Source organism: Neovison vison, chromosome 2 (assembly GCF_020171115.1).
Source record: "Neovison vison isolate M4711 chromosome 2, ASM_NN_V1, whole genome shotgun sequence".
In the NCBI taxonomy this organism is placed as follows: Eukaryota; Metazoa; Chordata; class Mammalia; order Carnivora; family Mustelidae; genus Neogale; species Neogale vison.
The window spans coordinates 239,864,026-239,890,353 of NC_058092.1; the positions used below are offsets into that span (position 1 = coordinate 239,864,026).

The following is a 26,328-nucleotide window of genomic DNA, read 5'->3' on the forward strand; positions in this document are numbered from 1 at the left end:
GCAGCCGAGGGTGGCCGAGGGCTCAGGGATAGCCATGCCCTCCCACGCTAGGCCTCCACCAAGGTCTTCCCCGGGGGGGCCTCCGTGTTCTTATCAGTCAGATAAATAGGTTCTTCCTCCTATGGCCCGGGGTCAGGTCACGTGCCCCAAGAGCCCATGTCCTGGGGAAGTTACAGCAGCCGCCAGGACCCTCTGCACACCTTTGCCTCGTGCCCTTCGATCTGGTGGGGGAGGGGCCGCTGTGTGTTTGCCGGGGGGGGGGGGGGGGGGGGGGGGCTGGCCTGCACGCTCCGCCCTCATGCTGGGTGCTGACGGGACCTCCCTGTTGCCCGTAGCGCCATCCGGATCAGCCGGAAAGGCCGGCACACGCTCCTGAACTTCTGCTTCCACGCGGCTCTGACCTTCACGGTGTTTGCGGGCGGCGTCAACCGCAGCAAGTACCCAGTCCTGTGCCAGGCGGTGAGTGTGAGTGACGGGATGTAAAGTGTGTGTCCACCTGCTACCAGTGGGGAAAGCTGGGCTCGTGCTCTTGTTTACGAACTAACACTCGAGGGTTGGCCCAGACGCATCTCCCGGAGGGAACTGTGGGCGTCCGCATCCGTCTCCCCCAGCGAGGCCCGCCGTTGCGCTCAGCATCAGATCACGTCAGAGAATCGGTTTTTCACGTGACCAGCGACCTGCGCGTGCGCGGCCCAGCCCCGGATGCTGGTCGCAGGGTTAGAGACGGGAGCTGCCCTCCCACGGCCTGGTGGGGCAGATGAGAGTCCACAGATGCTGATGCCACAGCTCTGGTCAGGGAGGAGGAGCTCTGGCACCAGACACTGGCCAGGGAGTGCAGGCCCCAGAGGCACAGCCCCCACGTGGAACTGTGGCAGACCCCCCACCTCACTCGGGAAGGTTCTGCTCCCCTCCCAGGTGAAAGGGCTTCAGAGCGTCACAGCCTTGAGAACAAGTCACCAAACGGTCTTCTTCCCTCCCGTGGCCTCCCCCGGCTTGTCTTTAAAAGGGGGGAAATGCCCCTTGGTCAGAGCTCAGAAGAGACCTTTCCCCCGGCAGTCAGCCTGGTTCCCTGTGCTGCCGAGCGTGACCCAGGCCCAAGTTTCTCCATGCGCTCCCTCTCCAGCTCCTTGCCCAGCCCCTGCTCAGAGCCCCAGCTCAGCCAGCTGATCAGTGACCTCTGTGTGGACAGTGGAACTCCAGGTAGAGTTTCCTCCAATGCAGACATGACCTCCATGGTGGGCCGTCTCCTGCAGATGGACAGTGACCTCTAGGTAAACAGTTCCCTCCAGGTGGACAGTGACCTCCAGATGGATGGTCCCCTCCAGTGCCCAGGCAGGAGTCAGGTGGGGGCTGACCCATGGACTGAGGAGAGTCTTACCAAGGACTGGGCCCCATGGAGGGAAGCTCTCAGCCTGGTGTCCACAGGCTGTCATGCAGCTGCCCCTACAGTCTTTTTCTGTGAATTCAGCACTTTCTGATGGCCGTGGGAGCCGCTGAGGCCTGATTACCTGACACCCAGAGGCCACAATGCCAACCTTGATGGTGGCCTGTGCACACGCGGTGGCCTGTCCCCTGCACAGAGGCGGTGAGAGTCTGCTCCCGCAGGGGGTTCCTGGGGAAGGACGGGCTGCTGAGCTCCCGCTCTGGAGCCCTGGCACCTGGGGTCGGCACGCTTGCCTGGGAACCCCACCCAGGCTGTCTGCCCCATCAGAGGTCAGACTCGGACACCCGCGCACGAGCCCCCGCAGAAACGCTGCCGACACACACGGAGACCACGCCAAGGGGCAGAGCCGCTTCCTTAAGCCTGTGGAGAGGCACGGAGACAGTGGGGGCTCAGGAAAATCCGACCCACGTTCCACCTATGCCTGTGGAGGAGCGATGCCGGCAGCGAGCCACGAAATGGACTCCGTCTTCATGCCCCACCGGGCCACTCAAGCGCGCCCGTGCCGGGACCCTGGCGATGAGCCGCCCGCCGCTCCCAGGCTCCTTGGCCCCACTGGGGAGCCCATTCCCTCCCAAAAACCTGGGAACTGTGTCTGTGCACCAGCCCCGATGGGGACGCCCGCTGGCTGGTGTCTTCGCAGCATCTGAGGCCGGCCGATTAGCCGGGTGGACGGCCTCGGGACGGTGCAGACCTGGTCGGGTCCAGAGAACCACGGTCTGCAGAGAGGACGTGTGTGACAGACTGTTGATTGCCTTGTGGTGACAGGCCTCGGGCCCCCCGTCAGAGGGAGCCAGCCGGTGAGCTCCGCAGTGGATGCCCCCCGACCTCCTGACCTCCCGCCAGTGAGCGGGACCATGAGTCATTCGCTCATTCGTTGGCAAACAGGCATCGGGACACGGCCCAGGTTTGGGAATGAAGCCACACGAGGCCTGGCTGGGCTGCCCAGCTCTCCGGCAGGCGAGCAGGGACAGAGGGCCTTGTGTGCATTCTAGAGAGCAGAGCGGGGGCCCAGGTGAGGGAATGGGGGGCCGGCCAGCCCTCGGGGTGACACTCCCTGCTCTCCCCCGACGATTCTAGAACACAGGCGTGTGATCAGCAGACACCAGTGGAGTGTCAGTCACTATTACGGAAGCCCGGCCAGATATGCCCAGTACGGCTGGCCTGGGGCAGGCCCAAGGAGACACAGCTGAAACACGGGGTGTCCGAAGATGGGCTAGTTCGCTTCAGTGTGTCGATGGGACTCTCTGCGGGGCCCACATTGGGTCAGACGTCACTCTGGGGCATGTGTGCAGCTGCCCTCCCCATTCTGGGACTCATCCGCTCCCCTGGGGGCCTAGGGACAAGGGCAGAGGAGGGAGGGATTCTCTGTGCACCTACCCAGTCTGCGACATCGGCGCCCAGCCCCTGGACTCGGCTCTCCTGGCTCCGACTTGCCCCATTGGGAACGGGACGTCTCAGCCTCCACGTGTCTGGAACCAATCCACCCGGGGAAACGTGCTTTTCCCCCGTGCGCAGCCAGGCCTGCCCCACCCTCACAAGGGACAGCTCGCCTCCGCCTTTGTGCCTGAGCACGGGGCGCCCTGGACCACCTCCCCCGTGCCGGTGTGGCTCAGACCCAGGCTAAGATGACGCCCGCGTGCGGCCTGAAGCGCTGTCGGCAGGAGGACAGCTGGTTGCTACGGCAACAAGATGACCCGGAGTCTGACTGCGGTCCTCAGTGACGTCACGAGCACAGACAGCCTCCGGTGGTCCCACACGACAACACGCGTCAGCGCCCACGCGGGCCCGGGCGGGATGGCCCGTGGCTGCCTCCTTCCCGGAGTGGCGGCAGCCCCGTCCGGAAGCCAGGGCAGGGTCCCTAGGACCTCCCCTTGTGTCCAGCCTGAAGCCGGCCCTGGGAGGCGGGGTCCTGCGCTTCCTGCTTCCCCCAGCCCCCACGTGGGCGCAGGGTCTGGGTCCCGGCGAGGCCGGCAGCCAGCCCCTCCCGCTCTCCTCCTGACCCCCAGACTCCTCCGGGGACTCCTTGCTGTTCATCTGGGATGACAGCCACGCTGTTGTCCCCCGGACAGAGAGACTCACTGTACTTCAGTCAAGGGCCCGGCAGACGTGGCCCGTTCCTCCCTCTGGTTGGCGGGGAGAGAGCGCTCACGCCCCAGGTCCCCGGCCAGGCCGAGGAGAAGGTTGGACTTGCCACGTGCGTGCAGGGAGCCGACCCAAAACCACAGACAACTCTGGGGTCCCACTCCACCCGTGCCATTCCCATCGATCTAGAGCTTTCCACGAAGTGAGAATGGAATCTGGGTTTGATAAACCATCGTGAAACAGCGTTAGCTTTAGTCAGAATCTCCGTATTCCTTACACATCTGTGCCCTTTCCAGCGACAGCCATAATTTACTTGTCATTGTGAAATGTCAGCTTACTGCTTCCCAGGGAAGCAGGCAGAGACCGAGCAGGGGATGCATAGTCTGCCAGGGCAGTACGTGCGGCCAGGGGGCTGGCCGGGGCCGCTGCTGAGGGCCACCAACAACTTGGCCTCATGGGGAGTGGATTTCAGCGTCTGACCCTGGATTGTCATACTCACCCCGCAAGGCCATGCCGCTGGGGAGACCCCTGCTGCAGGACCGCCCCGCCCTCCACTTGGGGGCACCTGCCCTCCTGGAGCCCTCAGGGTCCCACATCCGGCCACGCTGATCCTGGGTGCATGGACACAGGCCCGTGTGCTCCCAGCCCCGTCTCTCCTCAGGACAGCAGAGCCAACCCGTGCCAGAGCCTCACAGCCCATGTACCTCCCCGTGAAGGGGAACATCTGCCTTCACTGGGGACCCCACGTGCCCTCCTGCTGGTCACTCCCTGTCACTACTGAGTTGGCCCCTAAGAAAGCACAGGGAGCGGGAGGGCGCAGACCCAGAGCTTGGGGAGCACACGGTCCCCTAGGGCGGCGCAGCTGAGCAGCCCCTTCCTGCAGGCGGGCCTCCTGCTGCACTACGCCACGCTGGCCAGCATGCTGTGGATCGGGGTGGCCGCCGGGAGCATCTACGAGCAGGTGACCAGGAAAGCGCCCCCGTGCCCGGCCGCAGACCAGCCGCCGTACCCCAAGCAGCCCCTGCTCAGGTACCCGAGCGCACGCGAGCCCTGCCTCCACCACCGGCCGCCAAGGGCCCCGGCTCTGCACTCCCTCCCGGGGGTCCCAGCAGACGGGCTCACAGGGAAGCTTGGGTTCCAAGGACGAGCCAGTCTGCACTGTTGGCCAGAGGCGGGGCGGGGCACTGGAGACAGGGTGGGGTGTCGGAGAGGGGATGTCGGGGAGCTGGGGGCTAGAGCCGGAGCCGGTGGGTGTGGGGGCCTGCAGGTGGGTCTCTGTGCTACTGAGCTCCACGCCACGAGGGGCTGTGGTGGACAGCTCTGGGGGGTGGGTCCGGTCTTGCCTCCAGCCTGTCCCTGGGCTGCCGTGGGCTGAGGCACCGGCTCCTTAGCTGGGAGAAACTGAGGCTTGGTTACCAACCCCCGAGGTGGCCACGTGGCCTGGGCCTTTCAAGGCTGGGTGGCAGGTGGCTCTGAAGCCTAGGACTCGGTCGGGCTGGGAGGGTTCGGGATGGGCAGGTGGTCCCCGTGAGGGACAGCTGATGTCTCTGCTGCTAGGACCCCAAAGGACCCCCTGGTCTGGGCCCAGGGGCACGGACACTCAGCCCCTTGGACCGAACTCTGTCCAGGTCTAAACTGGGAGGGCCTGCAGGAAATATGTCAGTGACCTGAACTCGTCCGAGGGACTCATCTTGAGGCAGACAGAACAACGCCCTATGCTGTTTAATAAATACGGTGACCTCGTTAGGTTTTCTGACACGGAGTTTCCGGAGCTCGCACACCCGTTGCCACACAGCTAGCAGGGCCCGTGGCACTTTGCTGCCGACGCCGGCCGGGGAGGCAGGGTTTCCGTCCCTTGTTCCTCCTTCCGGGGAGGCCTTTGCTCCTTGGGGTTTAAGAATCACTCTCAGAATAAACGTCCTGTCTGTCACCGACTGAAAAGCTGCCTGGCTTTCTGAAGAAAAACATGGCAGCCTCGGAATATTCTGGAGCCTTTCTCTCTGATGGTGCCACATGCACATAATGAACCAGACTCCCAGGTGCTTCCAGGAGCAGTGGGCCGGGAGCATCCGTGGGCATGTGCCCCGTGGGCTGTGGGCTCCGTGGGCATGTGTCCTGGGGACTGTGGGCCCAGGGGGCCTAGGACAAGAGGGGCATGGGCTCGGTGGCTGTGCTCTTAGCTGGCATGTCACACCTGCAGGTCACTCTGGGACACTTGCTCTCCCTGCCGTGCTGTCTGGAAACCACTGTCACCTGTCTCCTTGGCCCCTTCTTTGGTACAAATGCTCGACAGCGGGGCAGGGGTGCGGGGGGCATGTGATGGGATTCCGGCAGCAGCTCCCTAGGTGATGACCCCTCCTGCAGGATGAGGCTCGGGAGGGCTGGACACTGGCTCTGGGCTCTGCAGAGGCCTGGACTCCTCCACTGTCTTCTGTGGCCAGGCCTGGCCTGGGGGTGGTCATGGGGACCCCAAAGGTCAGGGGCCAGAGCCTGTCTTCCCAGACACCTCCCCGGCCAGAGGCACCCTTACCCGCAATGGCTCTTCCGAGTGGCCGCAGGGACCATCTTTTATCTGCGTCCCTGATCCCCTTCCCACGGCGGCAGGAGCCTGAGTGCAGCCTCTGCAGCCTGTAGCTCCTGAGGCTCCCGGGGAGGGAAGTGACCCCAGGACTCGGGCTGTCCCTGCCCCTCGATCGGCTGGGCAGCGCTGCACGGCAGGTCCCGCTGACCTGCGGCAGGCCCGGGGTGCGTGCGCCGTCTGCAGGCAGCAGGCACCCCTGTGTCCCCCCTGCTCTGCCGTCTTCCGATGAGAAATAAAAAGGGAGTCGTTCGCGTTAGGACGTCCTGTGTGAACTCAGAGCTTTTTGAGAAACAGGTCAGCGGTCTCACTTCTCACGTTGACCTCGCTGCCAGGTGGCCGCCGAGATGCGGGAAGGGGTCTGCCACGGGGGAGGGGGCCTGTGGGGCGGGGCCCTGCGTTCCGCGCTCCCGCACCGGGGTCAGCTCGCTCGCTACACAGGCCCCTCTGCGCTGTTTTGGGGGGAACTAAGCCCATTCAGTGATTCCCATTCACATTCCCCTAACACTTCGCAGGATTCTGGATTGGAAGAGCATTTCGGGCCTGCCTGGCCCCCACCCCCGGCCTGAGTCCTGGGGGCCATCCCTGCTCGGCGGCCACAGCGTGGGGGCGGGGGGCGCTGCCCGGCTGAGACCCCTGGTCTGGGGTCGGACACGTTGCCTTCGAGTCAGGTTGGCTCAGGAGGCAGAGGGGCAGAGGCTTTCGGCTTCAGGACTGTTTCCTCTATTCAGCGTCCCTGGCGATTCCGTATGGACATTAGGGTCCATTTGTCCATTTCTGTAAAAGTGGTCACTGCGGTGTTGGTTGAACCGGCCCGGACCCGACAGAGTCCTGGGAGCGGAGAGGTTGACTCGAGGACTTTACAGCTTCCGATCCGTAAACACAGCACAGCTGTCCGTGTCCTCAGGTCCACGAGACCTCTGCTGGGGACACGGACAGCTGTCAGCACGCACGTCCCACACCGCCTGGGTTAGACCTCTTTCCTCACGATCTCTACCGGCACGTCTTCTCCGTCTTCGGGTCGGTCATCGCTTACGTGCAGAGGCACCACTGAACTTTGTGTGTTGGTCTTGTGTCCCGAAGACTGGCGGGATTTGTTCCCAGAGCTGGGAGCTTCCCCGTGGACGCGTAGGATCGTGTGTGCGCGCGTGTGGTCCCGTCATCAGCACACAGGGACACATGTCCTGTCCGGACAGCTTTTAATGCTACCTCTTCCTGCCTCGTCACTCTGGCTGGGACCTCCAGCACAACAGGACCCTCTCCACCCCCCCGCCTCCCTCCCTCTCTGCCTCTCCCCCTGCCCTGTCTCTCCCCCTCTCTCACCTTCTCTCTCTAAGTCAGTCTGGCTGGCAGCTACAACCCGTTTTGTGCAGTTTTAAAGAGCCCGCGTGCCGGTGTGGCTTTGCTCTTCCCTGTCTTACGACTCCTGCGCGGCCCCGCCGCTCCCGTCTGCCTGCGGCTGGAGTCCTCTCGGTCGCCGCGGCGTGAAGCTGGGCGAGTTCCAGGTCCTTCCGTCTTCATCGTACGGTCCCAGCGACGATTTCTCTCGGGGCGTGATTCGGGCACGTTGTATCACTCATTTCAGTATTTTCTGAGCTTCCTGTGACGGTTGTCTTTGGCAGCTGGCTCCTCCGTTTCCCGGACAGTTAGGTTTCGGGGCGGCAGGGTGCTCTCGAGAGCCGTGCCGGCTTCCGCGTCAGGCCGAGGGGAGGAACCTCCAGCTCCACCAAAGAGGCCCGTGGCTTGAGGGGACGTCCCTGTTCTAGGGACATGTAGCACACCATCCACGGCCTTGGGGGGAGGGGGGAGGGGCAGACTCCGCTGGGGAGCGGATCTCGGCCGGGGTGCTCTGCCTGTCTCAAGCAGGGGGGCGTGGTCCTCAGGCCAGTGCTGGGAAGTGCAGGATGCAGGAAGGCGATGACCTCGGGGGGAGGACATGGGAGGGGTCGGCCCAAGAGGGGAGCTGCTCTGTGGGGGCAGGACCGGGTGACAGACGCAGGAGCACTGCCAGCCCAGCCCCCCGCCACCAGGGCCTCTCTGGTGCAAGGACACGGCACCTTGCCCGTCACGCGGGCTCTCTCCTCTGCCGCCAGAAGCCGCCGCGTCCCACAGTGTCTGTCCCTCCTGGATCCAGGCTTTCACTCCCGTGGTGGCTGATGCCTCCCCCTGGGGTTCTGACAGTGCCCGCCAGTGCGTCCTCATGGAAGGAATCCCCACGTGTCCACGGGAACAAACCCCAAACCCATGTCCCCGTTTCAGCATCCTGTCACCGTGTCGGAAAGCCAGCATGGCTCCAGATTACTCTCGTCCCCTAGCCGGAATCAGGGAGCCCACAGGCCCCGACTCTGCCCCCAACCCTGCACCTCCCCATCCCCCACAGGCCTCATTCTTGGTGGCCATGGTCCTGCCACCACCCTGAAGAATTTCCATTCCTCCATGGGGGAAGCCCGGCTGTGCTTTCCCCTTCCCAAAGCACGCAGGGTTGCCCACTGCTGCCCAGCCTGGCCCCGGCCTTCAGCTGGCTTCCCCAGCATGCCAGCCAGAGGGCCCACGGCCAGATGCCCAGATCCCCTGCCCTCCTCCCCAGGCCCAGAGGAAGGGCTGTGTCCTCAGATCCCGGCACACAGCACCTGCAGGTTCGATGGAGAGATGTTAGGGATTCAATAAATATTCTTTAAATTGGTCTTAAATACTCCATTTTAGTCACAGGACTGAGTCTGGAAGAACCCAGCCTCGGGTGGGTAAGCACTCCCTTCCAGCTGGAGGGCAGGTCCCAGGAGCACAGCTGTGGGGTCGGTGGGAAGCTGCGTTCCGTGGGGGGAGCCGAGAACGAGGCTTCCAAGGGGCAAGTTCACTTTACTCACAGAGAGGGGGCGGCTGTGTGCCCCGCAGGCCCTCGATGGCACAACCGGGCGGCTCGCCCCAGCTTGGCGAGACGGGGACAGATACCCTCTTGGGGGCCCAGCTGGGGTCCAGCATCAGCCCTGGCACTTCCATGGCGTGGCCAGAACGCAGGCCGGCCAGGCCAGGACGGGCGAGGCTCGAGTGCGAGGTCAGGGTTTGCCCCCAGGGTCTCAGCTCCTTTGGGTGTGATGGGTCCTCAGGACGGTGAGGACGTCGACGAAGCCGCAGAGGTGAGCTCCGGGTGGGGGGTCCCACAGATCCTCCGCCAGCAGCAGAACACACACGGGGTTTCTGCCCCAGAAGCCGGCTTGCCACTCCGTCCCGGTTTCCTCGGGAGGGGCCGCTCAGCCACCACGGATGCTGGCCCTGCAGGTCCTGGAGGAGAGCAGGCCAGGCCGCCCGGGCAGCCCGCTTCCCCCCGCAAGCCTGCCACCTCCCTGCTCGTTCCCACCACGTGGCTGGAGAAGAAAGGCAAGCTGAGGGGTCGGCCGGCTCAGAAACGCGGGAGGAGAAAGAACGAGGCTGCTTCTGCAGACTCTGCATCCGCCGTGTCCACAGAACAAGGGGCATCGCCGGCCCCCGTCTCCGAGAGGTCACGTTCTGCTGCGGGCCCCGATCGGGCGTTTCCTTGGACCGCTTTGACAGCTACTCACACGTCTTCCCCCTCACCTCCGCGGGCCACGCTTTGGGCAATTTAAGGACCACGGCCCGCAGCACGCCGCAGAGACTTCCGGCACACAGCTCCACGGGCTCCAGGCCTGAGCGCCAGGGAGAGCGGCGCCGTGCTGGCACCCCCCGCGGCGCTGCCCAGCCCCCTTCGGTAGATGCACCGTCCCCGGGCTTCCCGTGTCTCCGTCCGAGCCGGGACGGCCGCCGGCGGGCACTTATGGACAGCGGAAGCGCAGAGTCCGGAGGCCAGACGCCTGCGGAGGGGCCAGCGGGCTCGGTTTCGGCGGGAGCAGACTTCTTGCCGTGTCCTCGTGGGTGGAAGAGGAGGGGGCTCCCCGGGGTCCCTTTCGCAGGAGCACAGCCCCTGTTCACCAATGCGTAGGGCCCCCGCCTCGCGCACACTCCCCTTGGGGTGGGGCTGCCGGTGAGTCTGGGGACACACACTCGGACTGGAGCCGCTGGCCGAGGGACGCCACCTCACAACCAACGGGCCTCCCTGCTGTGGCTCTCCGGATGCTCAGGGCCAGCCCCCAAGTCAGCCGCCTGCGATCATGCCCTGACCTCAACGTCACCAGCTCCGCCGGCCTTCCTGACAACGGGCTCCTAAGTCCTTCCTGCTTCGTCAAGGCCTGGTGCTCCCTCTTGAAACACGCAGCTGCCCCAAGACCCAGGGGCTTCGTCTGGACACTGTGAGCTCCGTGGTGGAGGGCACTCGCCCACCCACTCCCCAGTACACAGCTGGTGCCAGCCTGGGCCCTGCCGTGGAGGGAGAGTGCCCCAGGCTCCATCTGTAGGAGCCCCTCTGGGACAGCAGGGCATGTGCTGGGAAGCACGGGGTGGCGCCCGCCCTCGGCTTCTTCATACAGTGCCCCCGACCAACACGGCCCCAGGAGCCCGTGCAGCACCCAGCCGGAGGCAGCCCTGCGAAGGGGTGGGGGCTCCGCGGCCATCGCTGAGCAGAGCATGAGCCACCCAGGCTGATGTCCATGACCTCCTGTGACCCCGGGAGCCCACCCCTGGGGGCGGAGGTCCTGGCCCTGGTTTCGGAACGTCTTTTCAGGCAGAAGGGGGGCTCTGCCGCGCCACAGGCTGTCCCCGGCTGGCGTGAGTCCCGCTACTGCGTGTCTCCGCGCGTCTCGTGGTCTGGGCACCCGTCTCGTGCCCGGGGCTCAGCACAGGTGTGGCTCACGTTGTCTGCGTGACCCCCAGGGCCCCTTCTCCAAAAGCAGCTTCTCCAAACCCGTGTGGCAACTGCGGGTGGGCGGCCTGGACACTCAGACCGTGCGGAAGGGCCTCTTGGTCCCGGCGAAAACTGTCAGTCGGATCGCTTGGAGCTCCGAAGTCGCAGCCGGCACAGAGGGTGCTCACCGGACCTGGAGACGGATCCCGTGCGGGGGCGGTGCCTGGGGTGGGTTCCCGCGGCCCCACAGCGGCCCCCGGGACATGCGTGCTGCTCGGGTTCACCTGGGCTGCGTCGCTCAGGCACACCCAGCCTGGAGGGCTCCCCGGTGACCAACGGTGCCAGCGCGTCGCGGGCACGGACTCTGTGAGTGGGCTGCCGGCAGGACAGCCCCCAGCAGAGCAGTCCTGGGGACACTCTTCAAGAGAGGAAGTGTCTTCTGCCGGGGGGGCCAGTCGGGGTCCAGAAGGCCCGAGAGGTCAGTCTCTGGAAGGGCTCCTCCGCCTCTTGCTAGCCCCAGCCTGAGTTCCCGAGTCCCCCACCCCCACCCCCTTGCCTCCCGGGCCGGGGTCCACCTGGATGGGCAGCACAGGCTCCAGAGGAGAGAGACGCAGTCTGCGGAAGCCGGGCCCGAAGCCGGACTCAGCCGGGTACCTGGGCCCCTGGGGCCTATCGGAGCCCGGTCGTGGTGGCCCACCAGCCGAGGCTGCACGTGGCGGGCGGTGTCCTCCATGGACACCTGCTGCAGGTCCGGGGAAAGCACTACAAGCCGCTGAGGAAAGGCACAGAGGACGCCCCAGAGACAGGCCACGGAGGTGCAACAGTTGCCACGCTGAGCACAAGAGGCTCCTCGTGCGTGAACGGGGACGGTGCCGGCGGACGGACGGGGTGGAGAGGGCTGTCTCAGGGCCTCTGGGCTACACCGCCAGGGCCGCCCCCAAAGGCTGCAGACCCACTGCCAGCCCACCTCCCCGCCGCTGGCTGCCCCTCCCCCGAGCGCCACCGTCCGTCTCCTCCCTAGGGACATGGGGCGGGACCCTGCTGAGAACCCCACACCCTGCCTTGTCCCCGTCCCTGCATCTCTCCTGCCGACACTCGCTCTGTGACCGTGTCACCGGACCGCAGCTCCCGTGTCTGTGTTGGGGGGAATGGGGCGCGTCTGGGTGCGGCCGGCTGGTGGATGGAGTCCTCCAGGAAGGCAAGGAGGGCTCACTGCCCTAGCTGGTGGCCGGACCCCAACACGGGTCCCCTGCTGGCTCTGAAACCTGGGGCCAGCTGCGGGGGGGCCGGTCTGCTGTGCCCACCTCCCTTCTCTCTGTCGCAGGAGTTTTGTTCCCTTCGCGCCCGGGTTCTTGGTCGCGCTGCTTCGAGGAAGGAAGAGGCAGCCCAGACAGAGTGCCGGGCAGCAGTGCACAAGGCCCCCGGAGGGCTGCCGTGTTCGCAGCTGCCCGCGGGCAGAGCAGGCTTGCTTGGATGGCCCGTTCGTGCTGTCAAAGCCGGCTCAGAAGAGCCCAGTGGCCGGAAAGTTCACATCAGGGAAACTGTCGCTGCCACGCAGTGCTGGGGCGTGAACGGCCGTGTCCTGGGCCTGTCCCTCTTTCTGATGGGCAGCATCCATGATGGCCCGTCCTCTGAGACACAGACGCCAAGATGAGGGTCCCGCGGGCCCACAGCAGCCAACACTGGCGCCAACCCCCGGCTTCCCTGCGGCTGACTCCTGCTCGTCCAGTGGCAGAGGAAGCAAGTGGCCGCGTGGGAATAACGTGGCAGAGATCTCGCCAGGGCCTGGAGGTCGCCGCAGCCACGCGCTGCTGACCGGGCCAGCCCCGACACGGGCTTCCAGATGGTTCTCTGGCCTCCACCTCCGGAACTCAGGGGCAGGCTCCCAGGGGGGCCTTGCGCTTGGACACAGGGCCCATCCTTGCCCGTCCCTGGAGCAGCAGCTGGCACCTGACCTGTCACATTCCGCCCCCGGCCTGGGCGGGCCCTCTGGGGTGTGTGCGCGTGCACAGGCCCACACCGTGTGCTTCCCGAGCGGAGTGCACGGGAACAGGGCATGTGGTGTGGACGGCACTGACCTTCCGCGGGGGCTAAGGCGGAGCCGTGTCCGTGTGCGGGGATCTGGCAGGTGCGTGGCAGCTGAAGCGTGGCCCAGGCTCCTGGCGTCAGGAGCTGCCGGAGGGCCCTGTGCCCACTGCCTGGAGCTCCGCCGGGTCCCAGGAGCCGGCCTGTTCCCACTGCACCCCGGTTCCAGTCGGCCGCGGGCACGTGTGCCGGGCTGGCCCGGGTCTGATGCTGTCCCAAGGCCAGCGCTGGCACCGGTCAGGTGTGGCCTTGACCAACCTGCCCAGGGGCCCGGGCATGCTGCTCCGTTTTCCTTCTGGATTGTTTGGGGTTTTTGGTTTTTTGGTTTTTTGTTTTTAAATTGAACACTTACATCAAAAAAAAAAAAATGCCTAGAACATCACTGCATGCTTACAGAGCCTGTCCTGTGCCCTCCGGGGGAGAAGCGGAAGCTCCCCTGCCAGGAACACCAGGTCACGCTCACACCCGGCCCACAGCCCTCTCTCTTGAGACTTTCTCTGCCTCTTTTCGGGTTTGTCCACCCAAGTACGCGTCCCCAGACACTGGTTCTGTTGGCACCGGTCACGAGCTCTGAGTACGCATGGGCCCACGGGCCTTACCGTCTACATCTGGTTCCTTCGCTGCCCGTGGCTTTTCTCAGACGCACACGTGGGATGCATCTGCCTAGCTGGGCTGCCGCAGGCCCGGGGCCCGGTTCACCTGCTCCTGTGGACAGGACGCTGCGGCCCGGACGCCCAGCTCCTCCCGAGGGCTCACCCACACAGACTCCCCGGCCGCCGGCAGCGCCCCACGCCCGCCGAGCTCCCTGGCTGGGACACGCTCCTGAGGGCTTTCTCTCCGTGGCGCACCCCCTCAAGCTGCTTCCCCACCGTCCTTCTGTCTGTCCTGCTGATTTGTTAAAGCCCCTCACAAGCACCTCACGGGAGCATGGGGTCACGTGGGTCAGAGTTCTCCTACTCACGGCAGCTAGAGGCGCGTTTGCATTTCTGTGAGGGGGACCCTCTCCAACCCACACCCACATCCAGCTCCGACCCACACGCGCCGTGGGGGACGTGAGGTGCATGGCTCGGGACCATGTTCCTTTTCTGCTCCTGATGTAACAAACACACACCAACTTACTGACTTGAAACAGCACGTTTGCTTCTTACAGCCCTGGCAGGCAGAAACCCAGTCGGCCTCTTGGGCTGCATCCAGGTGTGGCCAGGGTGGCTCCGGAGGCTCCCGGGAGAGACGGTTTCTTGCCTCTTCTGGAGGCGTCTACGCTCCTCACGGCCCCCTCCGGTTCCAGCCAGCCGTGCAGCGACCACCCTCCCATCTGACCCCCGCGCCCCTTGCAAGGACCTGCGACGACATCAGGTCGCCCGGACCCCCCCGTCCCCGCCTCCGCCGCCACATCCGCAGCGCGGGGTCAGCACAGCCCAGCTCTGGGGCCGACACCCGCCCGCGCCGGGGTGGACCTCGTGTTCCCGTACGTGCTCCAGTGACTCGTCAGGCCACCCAAACCCAGATGTCGCTCTCCACGCTCCGCCGTCACTGGCTGTCCCATCTCCCCTGCCACTGTCCCCGTGCTCTCGGGAGCCTAGGCCTGTCCCCCACCCCACGCTCCTCCCCAGGGGCCTGTGGTCCTGCCCTGTGCACATGTTCGGGTCCTGTGCGGCGTCACAGGGCGGCAGCTGGGGTTTCCTTGGGGTCCTGGTTCATCCTTCTTTCTAGGAACCCTGCCCTAAAGGAAGAGGCTGGTCTGCCCCCAGGAGCCGGGTGAGCTCCAGACACCCAGCAGACCTGCCCTGGACGGTCTGTGTGGAGACCCGGGAACATGGACATGTGCGTGGTCCTAAATGGGCCAGTGTCCTCTGGGGCCGTGCAGGATCCAGCAGACAGGACTTCTGTGCACAAAAGACAGCAGGTCAGTGAGCACAGCAGGGCAGGGTGCCCAGGAGGGGAGGACAGGAACCCCCAAGGGAGAGGGTGTGGCTGGGGTCGACCAGTGACCCCGGGCACTGCGCACGCTGAGGCTAGTGCTGAGCGGTCTGCATCGGGCCGGGACAGGCCCGCAGATGTCCTGCTCGTCCACCATGCCGAGTGCCCAGCAGCCGCAAGAACAGTGTTTGGGTGGGGCCCTGCCGCGGCCTGCAGCGCCCTCTGCCGACAGCCCGGCTGGCACCGGGAGCTGAGCTCGGCCGCCGTCCGGGAGGCTTGGCTACTTGGGGCTGACACAGCTCGGGCAGAGGCGGGGGAGCCCCAGCCAAGGAAGAGGCACCCCTTGGCTTGAGAGGCCTAGCCGGAAGCAGTGGGGCTGTGGCCCCCTCACCCTCCAGGATGCATGGCTGCGAGGGTTTGCAGGGCACGGTCCCCAGGAGCCAGGGGCACTAGGGCTCTGGCTGCCGGTCAGTCCGCTGGGAATGGTGTCCCGCTCCTGGACTGGCCAGGAGTCGAGGGGGCTGTGTCGCCTGGGGGCACCAACAGGGGGTCTCCAGGGCCCCTGCCCCCAGGTGTCGACAGCTTAGCAATGTGGCCCCTTTGTCCTCCTGGGGACACCGGAGGGACCAGCTCCGGCAGCACGCCTGCTGATGCAGAGCAAGCCTCACGCTGTGCCTGTCACAGGCTCCCGCGCTCCCCGCTTTTGTGCCTCCCCTGCATTACAGGAGGAGGGACGGGAACCCCAGGGTCCTCGTCTCCCTGGAGGGTGGAGGCGTGGCTCGGGGAAAGTGGCTTTCTGCAGGTTCTGAGGGGCTTTCGAGCCTGGTCAGTGCTGGGAACAGGGCCACGGATGGCCGTGGACCGGGCCCCCGCCGGGCCGGGTCCCCCAGCACACGCTCCCCTGTGGCCTTCTCCTGCAGCCGTTACAAGCAATCAGGGATGTTTTCCCTACAGTCTTTCCTGGCTCGCCCCCCGCCCCCGCCCCAGCAGACCCTCTGACACCCGCTGTGTGCTGCGTAGACGCAAGTCCTGCTCGAAACCGGGGCCACGGGGCGGACCACAAGCCTCTGCCCTCGATGCCGCCCGGCTGTCTGTCCCGGTCTGCTGAGATCTCTCACGGCAAGCGTGGGTTGAATTCTGCCGAGTACCTTACTGCGTCTGTGAAACGGTCGCAGGGAATCTCCTTGTGCTTCCGTGATGAGCTACTTTGGTTTCATGAGAGACACCGCGTGCCTGCGTAACTCTCACCGGCCTGGTGTTTCCTCCACGGTTTTCTGCCGCGGGTTTTCCGACCGGGCGCCTCCTTTGCTGTCTGGAAGAGCGTGCTGGGCACGGATTCGCGTCATCTCTCCCTCCGACGGGTCCGGTTTCCCCGGTGGCACTCGGGGGGCCTGGGAGTTTCTCTGTTGGGTGTTTGTGGATCTTGGAACCAACATTTAGAGAGATTTCGCTTTCTGATGCTCGTCTCGCTGTTGCTAATTTGTATTTTCTCGGGGAATTTGCCCGTGTCCTCGGAGCCGCTCCAGGGCTGGCCACGGTCGTTCACACGGACTCGCCCTCGGTCGTCTGCCTGCCCCTCTTCTCGCCGGCCCGCGGGGCGTGAGGCAGTGCGTGGACACCCGTCCGTTGGTTGTGGACATCACTCTGGGCTGGTCATCCTCAGCCCTGCCCGTTGGCTTTCGGACTCCTTGCGTCTGGGGACTCCGCGTTCACTTGGCTCTCTGCCTCGGCGCGTGGCGCATCCAGCCTCCTCTCTTCCCACGGACATCAGGGCCACGAAAGTCCCTCTAAGGCGTCTGCTGCCTCCCAGAAACGTGCTGTTTCCTCTGTCATCTTGTTTGAAGTGTTCTCTAGACCCCCGTACGGCGTCTTCGACCCACGAATGATTCAGAAGTGTGTCGTCTCGCGTCCGCGTGTATGTGGTTCTCCAGTCACTGCGTCGTCCCTCACCGGCCGGACGCCGTGGTGGTCACACCCGACACTCGGTGTGATCGCAGCTCTGGGGAGGCGAGCCGGGCTGCCCCGCGGCTCACCCGTCGTCCGGCGCGGCGAGCGGAGCCTCAGCGGGGGCAGAGTGCGTCTGGGACTGAGCCTGATGCTCCAGGAAGGGCACGGGGCAAAGTGAGTCACGTTGTTGCTCGGGTCTTTGGTTTCTTTTTTTTTTTTCTTCTTTTTTTTAAGATTTTATTTGTCTACTGGACAGAGAGAGGCACAGCGAGAGGGAACACGCGCGGGGGCGGGGAGAGGTGGAAGCAGGCCCTCCGCTGAGCAGGTTGCCCGATGCAGGGCTCGATCCCAGGACCCCGAGATCACGACCTGAGCCAAAGGCAGATAACCACGCAGCCCCCAGGTGCCCCCAAATCTTCGGTTTCTTTCCTCCTCTCTTGCCTGGTTGTCCTAACAAGCGCCGAGCGCTTGCGTCTGGATCGCAGGCTGTGCCTCTGGCCTCGTCGGCTCCCCCCGTGGATCTGTCCTTGTCGGCTTCGTGTCGTTTGAGTCTCTGGCCCCGCATGTACACGGCCTGGCCGCCGTGTCCCGCCGTGGGCAGTGCTGACACTGACCTATGTCCTCCTCCTGAAGTCTGTCCTCTGGCGTCGGTGCGGCCGCCATAGCCTCCCTGCATCTCCCCGGCGGACGGAGCCCCCTGCCCACCTGCTCTGCCGGCCCGGGGCATCGGGGCGTCGGACGGTCTAGGTCTTTGTTTTAACCACCCGTCCACCTGCTTTCAGGTTTTACTTCTCCTTCTGCTCCTTCTTTCCTGTCCTATTTTGTCCTTTAGGATTATGTTAGTATTTTCCCACATTTCATTTTACTTATCCATTAGCCCTTTGCCTGTTAATCTCTTGTGTTGCCTCAGGGACCGAAGCCCACGGACTCTTCCCCGTATCTTTGGCGCGACAGCCGCGCTCGTTCATGAGCCTCCCTGCGGGGCCGTCCCACACCGTCGCGGCGCCGAAGCTGCGGCGTCCGTCCGTCCGCACGTGGCAGTAACTCCCTGGGCAGTGTTACAACTCTTCCTTCACACAATCATATTGGTTTTTAGTTAAGAGAAAACAAAATGTTCTGTTTGCCCTAATAGCTAGCGTTTCCGGCGTCCTCCGTTCTTGGGGTTTCTATCCGGCACAGCAGCCCCTCAGCCTCAAGGACGAAACTGAGCGTTTCCGGAAGGTCGGTGGGTGGCAAATTTGCTCCGTTTTATTTTTGTCAGAAAAATGTCTGTATTCGTCCTGTTCTGAAGGACATGTTCTCTGTATATAGAACTCTGGGAGGCACAGAGCCCCAGGGTCACCCTGCTCTCACCCCCGGACCTGGGGCCAGTGGCATTCCCCTTGTCAGGGACAAAGAGCCATCGGCCCCTTGGTCACCGCGACCCTCACGCGGTCGGACCGGCAAGCTCCTCACATGCTCGAGATCCAGCCTCAACGGGTCGGACGGTAGATGGGAGAGGGCCCTTGGATGGAGCTGCCGGCCAAGACCCTGCTGGCAAGAAGGTCGGGCCGGGTCCAGGGTGGGGGCCAACTCCACCCAGACGGGCCTGTCCTGGGGGTGGTGTCAGAGGCCAGATGCGTCCCAAGCAGCTGAGAAGCCAGGCTGCTGGCCAGCACAAAGGTGTGGGGGGGGGGAGTGGGGGGGGACAGGAAGGAGCTGGGGAGTGGGATAAGGGATAAGGGAGGGGGTAGATGAGGAGAGGGAGGAGAAGGGGTTCAGGCCAGGGGAGGAGGGAGTGCAGGGTGGTAGGAGGAGGGGCATCCCGGCTCTGCAGGGGCCCAGCTGGGGGCCGGACCTTGCTGGAGGCCAGACCTTGGCCCGCCTCTGCCCAAGCGCTGGAGGCTGCCCCTGGGGGACCTTCTCTCTCCGCAGGTCCTACCTCATCGGCGGAGGGGTTCCCTTCATCATCTGCGGGGTCACAGCCACCACGAACATCGGGAATTACGGCGTGGACAATGAGGACGTGCCCTAGTGAGTCCCGGGCACCGGGCGGGTGGAGGCTCCTTCCCGGCCCCCCGCATCTCCCTGTGCCCAGACCACCTGTGGGCGCACCCCTGGGACTGCGTCCCCTGCCCCTCTATGTCCCCCCAGCAGTCCGCCGTCTCACTGAGTCCCCCTCCCCGGGCGCTGTGGGCTGCACCGGGGACCAGGTCAGAGTGCACACGGCCCCACCGAGCTCCGCACCGCCCATCACGCGCCTTCTCCTCAGTGGCCCCCAAAAGGCCAAGCCTGCAGGACACACTGGCTCTGCTCCCTCGGGGGCTCCAGCACGAGGGACATGAAAGGCCGAGAGGCCGGCCCCCCAGCCCAGACTCCCGGCCACACTGTCCCGGCAGGGGCCGGCAGGGAGGGACAGTCCGGTCTCCTCACCACGGTCAAACAGAGAAAGTCCTCCCACGGCCCGAGGACGGCCGGGCCCTCGCCCCCACCCCGGGCGACCCCTCAGGGACCCCTCTCTTCCCGCAGCTGCTGGATGGCCTGGGAGCCCAGCCTGGGTGCCTTCTACGGGCCGGCGGCCTTCATCGCCCTGGTCACCTGCGTCTACTTCCTGGGCACCTACGTCCAGCTGCGGCGGCACCCGGAGCGCAGGTACGAGCTCAGGCTGCGGACGGAGGAGCAGCAGCGGCTGGCGGGGCCCGAGGCTGGCCACCACCCCGGGGCCCGGCCCGGCCCGCTGCCCGCCCGCGACGGCCTGGCCGCCTCCCTGCTGCAGAACGAGCACTCGCTCCAGGCCCAGCTGCGGGCCGCGGCCTTCACGCTCTTCCTGTTCACGGCCACCTGGGCCTTCGGGGCGCTGGCCGTGTCGCAGGGTCACTTCCTGGACATGGTCTTCAGCTGCCTGTACGGCGCCTTCTGTGTGACCCTGGGGCTCTTCGTCCTCATCCACCACTGTGCCAAGCGGGAGGACGTGTGGCACTGCTGGTGCTCTTGCCGCCGCCGTGGGGACGCGCACGCCCCGCAGCTGGCCGCCCGCCCCGCACTCGACGCCAACGGGGCCGCGATGGGCCACGTGGCCTGCCTGCAGGACGCGCCGTGTCCGGGCAAGCCACGGGGCTTCGGCCACCCGCCCACCAGCCACTGCAAGATGACCAACCTGCAGGCCGCCCAGAGCCGCGTCAACTGCCTGTCGCCGGCCCCGCCGTGCTGCGCCAAGACCCCCTGCGAGCAGCGGCTGGAGGACGCGGCCCACGTCCACGTGCACGAGGAGGACGCCTTTGGACACGAGCCACACCTGCACAGGGGCCTCCAGGCCAGAACTCAGCCCCCCTACTTCAGCCGGCACCGGACGGCCCTGGAGGAGCCAGAGTACGCCTACCACATCCCGTCCAGCCTGGACGGCAGCCCCCGCAGCTCACGCACAGACAGCCCCCCCAGCTCGCTCGAGGGCCCGCTGGGGGCTCACACGCTGGCCTGCTGCACCCAGGGCGACCCCTTCTCCCTGGTCAGCCGGCCCGAGGGCAGCGACAGCAGCCCAGTGCTCTACGGCTGCCCCCTGAGGCCGGGCAGGGAGTCGGCCTCCGGCCCCGTGCACTTCGAGATGCTCCGGAGGACACAGTCCCTGCCCTTCGGTGGCCCCGGGCAAAACGGGCTGCTCAAGGGAGACCTGTGTGAAGTCCTGTCCTTCAGTGCCAGTGGCATCGGCAACATCAGGACAGGGCCTTGGAGGAACGAGACTGCGGTGTAGCCGGACGCCGCCGAACCCTGGCGGATGCACGGGGCGCAGAGCAGGGTCCTGCACGGGAGGCCGGCGGGGGCGCGCTTCTCAGACGCGGCCGGCAGCCCCACGGACCCTTCGCTGTGGAGGACCCGAGTGGGAAGATGCTTCGGGCCACGTCTGCTTCTGCGAATCCTAAGGTCAGACGGGCCATCCATGTCCCAGTCTCCGGCTTTCTGACCCCATAGTCCACGGTCCCCCGGGCGGCCAGGAACGGAGCAGGTGTTCTATCAGGAAAATACCCTCCGTGCCCGGCATGGGCCATAGGGAGCTCTGGGGTGAGTCCCATCTGGCCCACAAGCCTGGCCACAGCAGGAGGGACCCCCACTTTTTCTAGTGTCTAGTGTGTGTCTCATTACATTTTACTCCCAGGCACAGGCGGGCTGCCGGTCTGGACCTGGGCCACCACCCCAGCCCCTCTGCCGGCCCATGTCACTACCGCCACCTTCAGCGGCTGCCCTGGGTGCAGCCCCCGCAGGACTGAGAGCCTCATGGACACTCGGGCTCGTGACCCAACCCAGGCGCACGTGAGAAGAAGGGGCAGCCTGTGACCGTCCTCCAGGGGGCCAGCCGGGGTCTTTGAGGGGCTCTGAGCCTTCAGAAATGCCCAAATGTCTGTCAGCAGACTCGAGTGTCAAAGCCAGCCACTATTAGGACCTTAGCCTGCCCCACCAAGGTCATTTGGGCTCTAACATTCCCAGCCCTGAGAAGAGGGGGGCTGGCGTTTCCAGGAGCATCTGGGCTTGAAGGCCCGACTCAGACGACAGTTGTCCGTCAGAGTGAGCTGTGTATGGAGCTAGGGGCCCTTTGCAGAGGCAGGGGCCCGGGGTCCCCACAGAGGCAGAGCCCGGACCCCTGAGAACACGTGTGCAGGACCACCCAGCCATTCCTCCCTCCCTCCCTCCTCCCAGACCCGTGGCACACATGCACAGACGCGTGTGCACACAATACACGTGTGTGCCCCCACATACATACGTGTGCGCGCGTCTCCATGCTTGTACGTGTGCGCGCTGTACGCACTGCACGCCCACCGCACGTGCGCCACATGCACACACACAGTCGGTGTTTTCCAGACACTTGAGTGCCCGACTCACTGCCCTGCACCGATGTCGTCGCTGGGAGACCTCGGCGCACTCTGCCGTCTGCAGGATGGCCTCGCCAGGACAGAGCCTCCTGAGCACATGCCTGGGGGCGTCGGGTGTCGGGTGTCCCAGGGCCAACGCTCAGTATCTGAGCACGAGGAGCCTCGCTTCCCGGGATTCTTGTAAACCTGACGATGTCCCAAGCCCCCACCCGCCCCGCGTGTCCTCACAGGTCAACCTGACAGGCAACCAGACGACTGCCGGGCAGTTTCTGTCTCTGTGCAGCCCGTCCGCCTGCTTCCGTAGCCAGTAGGAGCCAGAGACCCGACGCCGTGCCGTGTGCACCTGCGGACCCGTCACAAAATACAGTATTTTGCACTGTTTGCTGCTTGTGAGGCTGGTTGATGGTGTCTCTCGTCCTCCGTGGGGCGGACCTACCTCGGCACGTGGCTCCTGCTTCTGCCCACAGGGCCCAGGCTGGGGCCAAGGAGCCCAGAGAGGCCACTGCCCCAGACAGTCCTGCCCCCAGGAAGGTGTCCCCCGTGGCCCTTCCACCCCGGCAGGCCCAGCAGAGCGGCCTCGTTATCAAACCAAAGAAGTTCAGTGTTAAACCTCGCGTGTTTCCACACTGATTCGGCCTCCGGAGTCCACTCGGGACAGTGTGGTGACCCCATTGCTGTCACGTGTCATGTTTTCAGAGCAGGGGATCCCCAGTTCAGCAGCAGCACAGGGCCACACGGACAGACTTCCGGAAGGATGTGGCTGCAGGTCGGAGCCGTCCCAGTATCTCTGGCCTTACAGCGTGTCAGCCCCGTCCCTGGCACATATGTGTGCGTGTGCACATGTGTGTTTCTCTGTGTGCACACATGTGTTATCTTGTGTGTGCACACGTGTGTGGCGCGTGCGTGTGTACACATGTATGGTGTGTGTCATCTTGTATGTACACGTGGGAGCGTGAATGTGTGTATCTGTGTGCATGTGTACATGCCTGTTGTGTGCCTTGTGTGGTGTGCGTGCACACGTGTGTTGTCTGTGGTTTTCATGTGTGTGCACTGTGGTGTGTGTACACTGTGTGGTGTGTGTCTGTGCGTGTGCACGTGTGTTGTCCGTGTGCTGTGCACGTGTGGTTGCATGTGGCCTTCATGTGTGTACACGGTCCGAGCACAGAGCTGCCACCGCGGCCACCACCGCTCATGGCTGCAGCCACTCACGCCTGCCCTGCCGGCCACCACCCGCCCCCAGAGTTCACCTTGGGGCTCTGCCCTCCGACCGCTGAGAGCGCTGGCACTCACCAATTAGCTGAAAGGCACCCCACTGCCCCCGGACCCCTCCAAAATCCACCAGGGCCGCCTCTGAATGAGGGACTACAGGGGAGCCCCGTGAGCCCTGCCAACACGAGCCAGCCGGGTCTGTGGGGAACGCACTGGATCGGGGCTCAGGGTGAGCAGCCTCGCCCCTCACACCTGGTCCTGCCTGCCTGGCTGGGGCTCTACATGGTGGTCAGGGGTAGCCCGGAGCCCCCAGGAGCCCTGCCTTGGAACAATGTTCAGCTCAGAGGGTGTGAGTGCCAGCTGCTGGGGCGGGCTCAGGGCACGGATCCCGTCTGCAAAGGCAGCTGTCCTGGAGGCCCCCACATGGCGCCCAGCTCTGCCCACAGCGCTCAGGGCCCTAGACGGGTGTGGAGCCGGTGGAGGGGGCGTTAGGGTTAGGGACACCCGGGCTGCAGCCAGGCCACCTCCGTCCCCACTTGCTGCCCATGCGCACCCACCGTCCTACCAAGGACCAAGCACGGACAAGGGAGGGTCCTTGTGGGCTGGAGGCAGAGGTGCCTGGGGCCGCCCTGAGAACGGGTCACAGTAGGAAGTGGATCAAGATAAGCCTGGGACTATGGTCTGTCTCCCGGGCCTCGCATGTGCTGGGGTGTCCGGCTGTTGGAGCTGGGGTACACATCAGCCTCCTGCCTTCTGAATGCTGGGGCCCCTGGGCCTTCCAGCTTTCCCCACCTGGCTTCACCTACCCACCTTGCGCAACCTCAGACTCAGGTCTCCTGCCCTTCTTAGCTGGGGCACAGGACAGAGCAGTCACTATAGGGTCAGGAGAGAGGAGGCAGGCAGACCCCAGAGAAGCAGAGACACTGGGGGTCAGCCAGCTCCCTGGGCCGCCTGCCTGGGGCCACTGGACCTGAGCCACTTGGCTCAAGCTCTAATGAAGGAGCAGAAGAGAGGGAGGGGGAGGGGGAAGGAGAAGGAGGGGGAGGGGAGGAGGGAGGAGAGGGGAAGAGGGGAAGGGATGGGAGGGGCCAGCTCCAACAGGCCAGGGTGGGGGGCCCTCATGGGAAGAAGTGGGTCTGGACCCAAACTGCAGCCCCCCTGGGAAGAAGGACAAAACACCAGAAGGTCCAAACCTCGGGGTGGGGGAGGGCAGGGTGGGGAAGCAGGGGCGGGGTCCTGGGCTGGGTGCCCTATGGCTGGTCTTCACTCTCCTGGCCCCTACTGTGTTCATAAAGAGGTCAGGTTCGGGTCCCACTGCTGGTCAGGGATGGAGCCGGGTCCTTGGAGCCGGGACCTGCCAGAGCTAACTCCACGGCCTCCAGGAGCGTCGGTCAGTGGGCTCCCAGACCGTCCCTCTGCTCCAGGATAACACACTCATCAGCAAGGACATGGCCTTCTGAGCTGGTTTTTTGGAGGAAATGCAGGGCTAAAGAGTGGCCTGGGGGTCGGTGAGGCCCCTGACAGGTCCCGCACACCCCAGGCCCCCAGCTGCCAGCCCAGGCCGGACAGTGGCCACTGCTAGGCCTGGTCCACTCCCAGAAAGGTCCAGCTCCACAGACAACTGGCTCAGGCTAGGGTCTGGACACTCCTTGGGCCAGTTACCAAGCCAGAAGCCCCCCCTGGCTGCACTCCACCACTCTCCTGGGGGCAGGGGTCCAGCCGGGCCCCTAAAGCTGCACAGTGGGAGGGCTCTGTAGACGCATAGCAGGACAGTCTGCAGGTCACAGGGCGTGGGGCTATGGGCCCGGGGGCACGATCTAGCCCCCAGGGCCCGTCCTGGGTGAGGATTGCCAGCAAGAGACCCCACTGGGCCCTGCAGATCCTGCCTGACCTCCTAGGGAGGGCCGAGCTGCTTGTCCTTCTCTGTCCTGCAGAATGCAGGTGTGGTACACAGAAGAGGCTCAATAAATGCTTATGGAGTTGCAGTAGGGCCCACTCTGCCCAGGCTGATATCAGCCTCCAGCCCCTCATGTTGACCACAGCCCCCCAGGCCTCCGGCTGCTGTTCTCTCCTGTGGGCCCTGTGCTGGACACCAGACACGGGGCTTGGGCTGATGGCTGCGGAAGACACGGGGGAAGCTGGGTCCCCTGGAGGCAGGGGCTGCCCCCCAGACAGGCTCAGAGCCCAGGCCCCATCTTTGGGGCCTCTGGAGGCCTGAGCACATGCCCCCTCCCTGGGAGCACTGGGGGCCCCTGGTAAGGAGAAGAGAGTCATGACATTTGTTATAGAGGGAAAGGAAAGCCAGACTTGAATCAAGGGGGACAACGGCAGGGTCTTGCAGCAGGGGTAAGACACGAGACTCACGGGCAAAGGGGACTCCACGGCCAGGGAGCAGGGGGTCTGACCGAGGTTCTCTGCTTGGCCAACCGCAGGCCTGCTCCCAAACCTTCTCCCGGCCCGTCCTGTGTCAGCAAGAGCCCCGCCCTCGATGCCTCCTCATCCTAGGCGGCGTCCCCAGGAGTTCTGGGAGGTGAGTGCAGCCAGAACCCCCAGCCCTAAGGTCCCCTTGCCATGCTGTTCCCCGTGTCCATGCTGCATTCAGAACGGGGCCCAGCCTGTCCCCACACGGCTGCTCCGAATACAGCCTCCGCCCCACTTTGTTTTCTCTGACACGGTCCTGAGGTCCTGACGGGTGGCCCCTGGGAGGAAGAGTCAGGAGGAAGCGTTTCTGGCTCGAGTCGCCAACAGGATTCTTGCTAGAGGCATTGGGGTGATAAGATGTCCCCGGAGAGGAGAAGGGGCCCCTCAGACGCCAGGGCCGGGGTTCTGCCCCAACTGGCTAGCAGGGCGCTCCCTAAAGTCGGAGGGTTTGGAGGGAAGCTCGGAAGCCAGGAGCCAGGCCCGACTGGGTGGCTCAGGAAGCTGAGCAGAGAGAATCTGTCACCTTGAACCCCTCAGTCTTCGGGGCCGTGACAAGGACCAAGGGGCCACCTGCCTGTCACACCCCCTGTGTGGAAGCTGAGGGCCTACGGCTTCTGCCCTGTTCTCGGCCGTCCCCTCCCCAACCCCAGGACTCACAGACAACCCGGGTCCGAGGCAGCGTCCCCCCCCCATGAGGTCACATCTGGAGGGGCAAGCAGGGCCTCCCCTCCCCTCCCCCACACTCACCAAGACAGAACCAGCCCAGCCAACCTGCTCCTTACCCCCAGCTCCGAGGGAGAGGATGCAGGGGTGGAAAAGGGCCCTTCCCCTGCCGTGCCCAGGAGCGCGGAAAGGGCGCGACATCGCCCCAGGCCCCACGGGGAGAACCCCCACCCGCCCTCCGGATGGCCAGGCAGCTGTGGCCCAGGCCACAGATGTGGGGAGGCAAGCGACCGGGAAGGGCCGGCGGGGAGGTTCTCTGGGATCCAGCTCGGCGCGAAGTGTCGGGACACCAAAAATTCCGTCATCGAGACCCACGCGCTGGATT

At 65.1% G+C, this 26,328-nt stretch overlaps 1 protein-coding gene across 1 annotated transcript; it reads left to right on the forward strand.

Annotated features, from left to right (window-relative positions):
* The first annotated feature begins 335 nt into the window (after positions 1 to 335).
* On the forward strand, positions 336 to 20,536 carry ADGRA1 (adhesion G protein-coupled receptor A1). The gene is made up of 4 exons (XM_044236724.1): positions 336 to 459; positions 4,410 to 4,555; positions 18,724 to 18,822; positions 19,318 to 20,536. Exons 2-4 carry the CDS (start codon positions 4,446 to 4,448, stop codon positions 20,534 to 20,536), a joined length of 1,428 nt encoding a protein of 475 aa, XP_044092659.1. The 5' UTR covers positions 336 to 459; positions 4,410 to 4,445.
* The last annotated feature ends 5,792 nt before the right edge of the window (positions 20,537 to 26,328 follow it).

Bases quoted from the DNA above. Each gene is read 5' to 3' on its own strand.
- ADGRA1 (XM_044236724.1), top strand. From the start codon at position 4,446: ATGCTGTGGATCGGGGTGGCCGCCGGGAGCATCTACGAGCAGGTGACC. The intron at 4,556-18,723 runs GTACCCGAGCGC...CTCTCTCCGCAG, and splicing joins CCCAAGCAGCCCCTGCTCAG to GTCCTACCTCATCGGCGGAG. The intron at 18,823-19,317 runs GTGAGTCCCGGG...CTCTTCCCGCAG, and splicing joins GACAATGAGGACGTGCCCTA to CTGCTGGATGGCCTGGGAGC.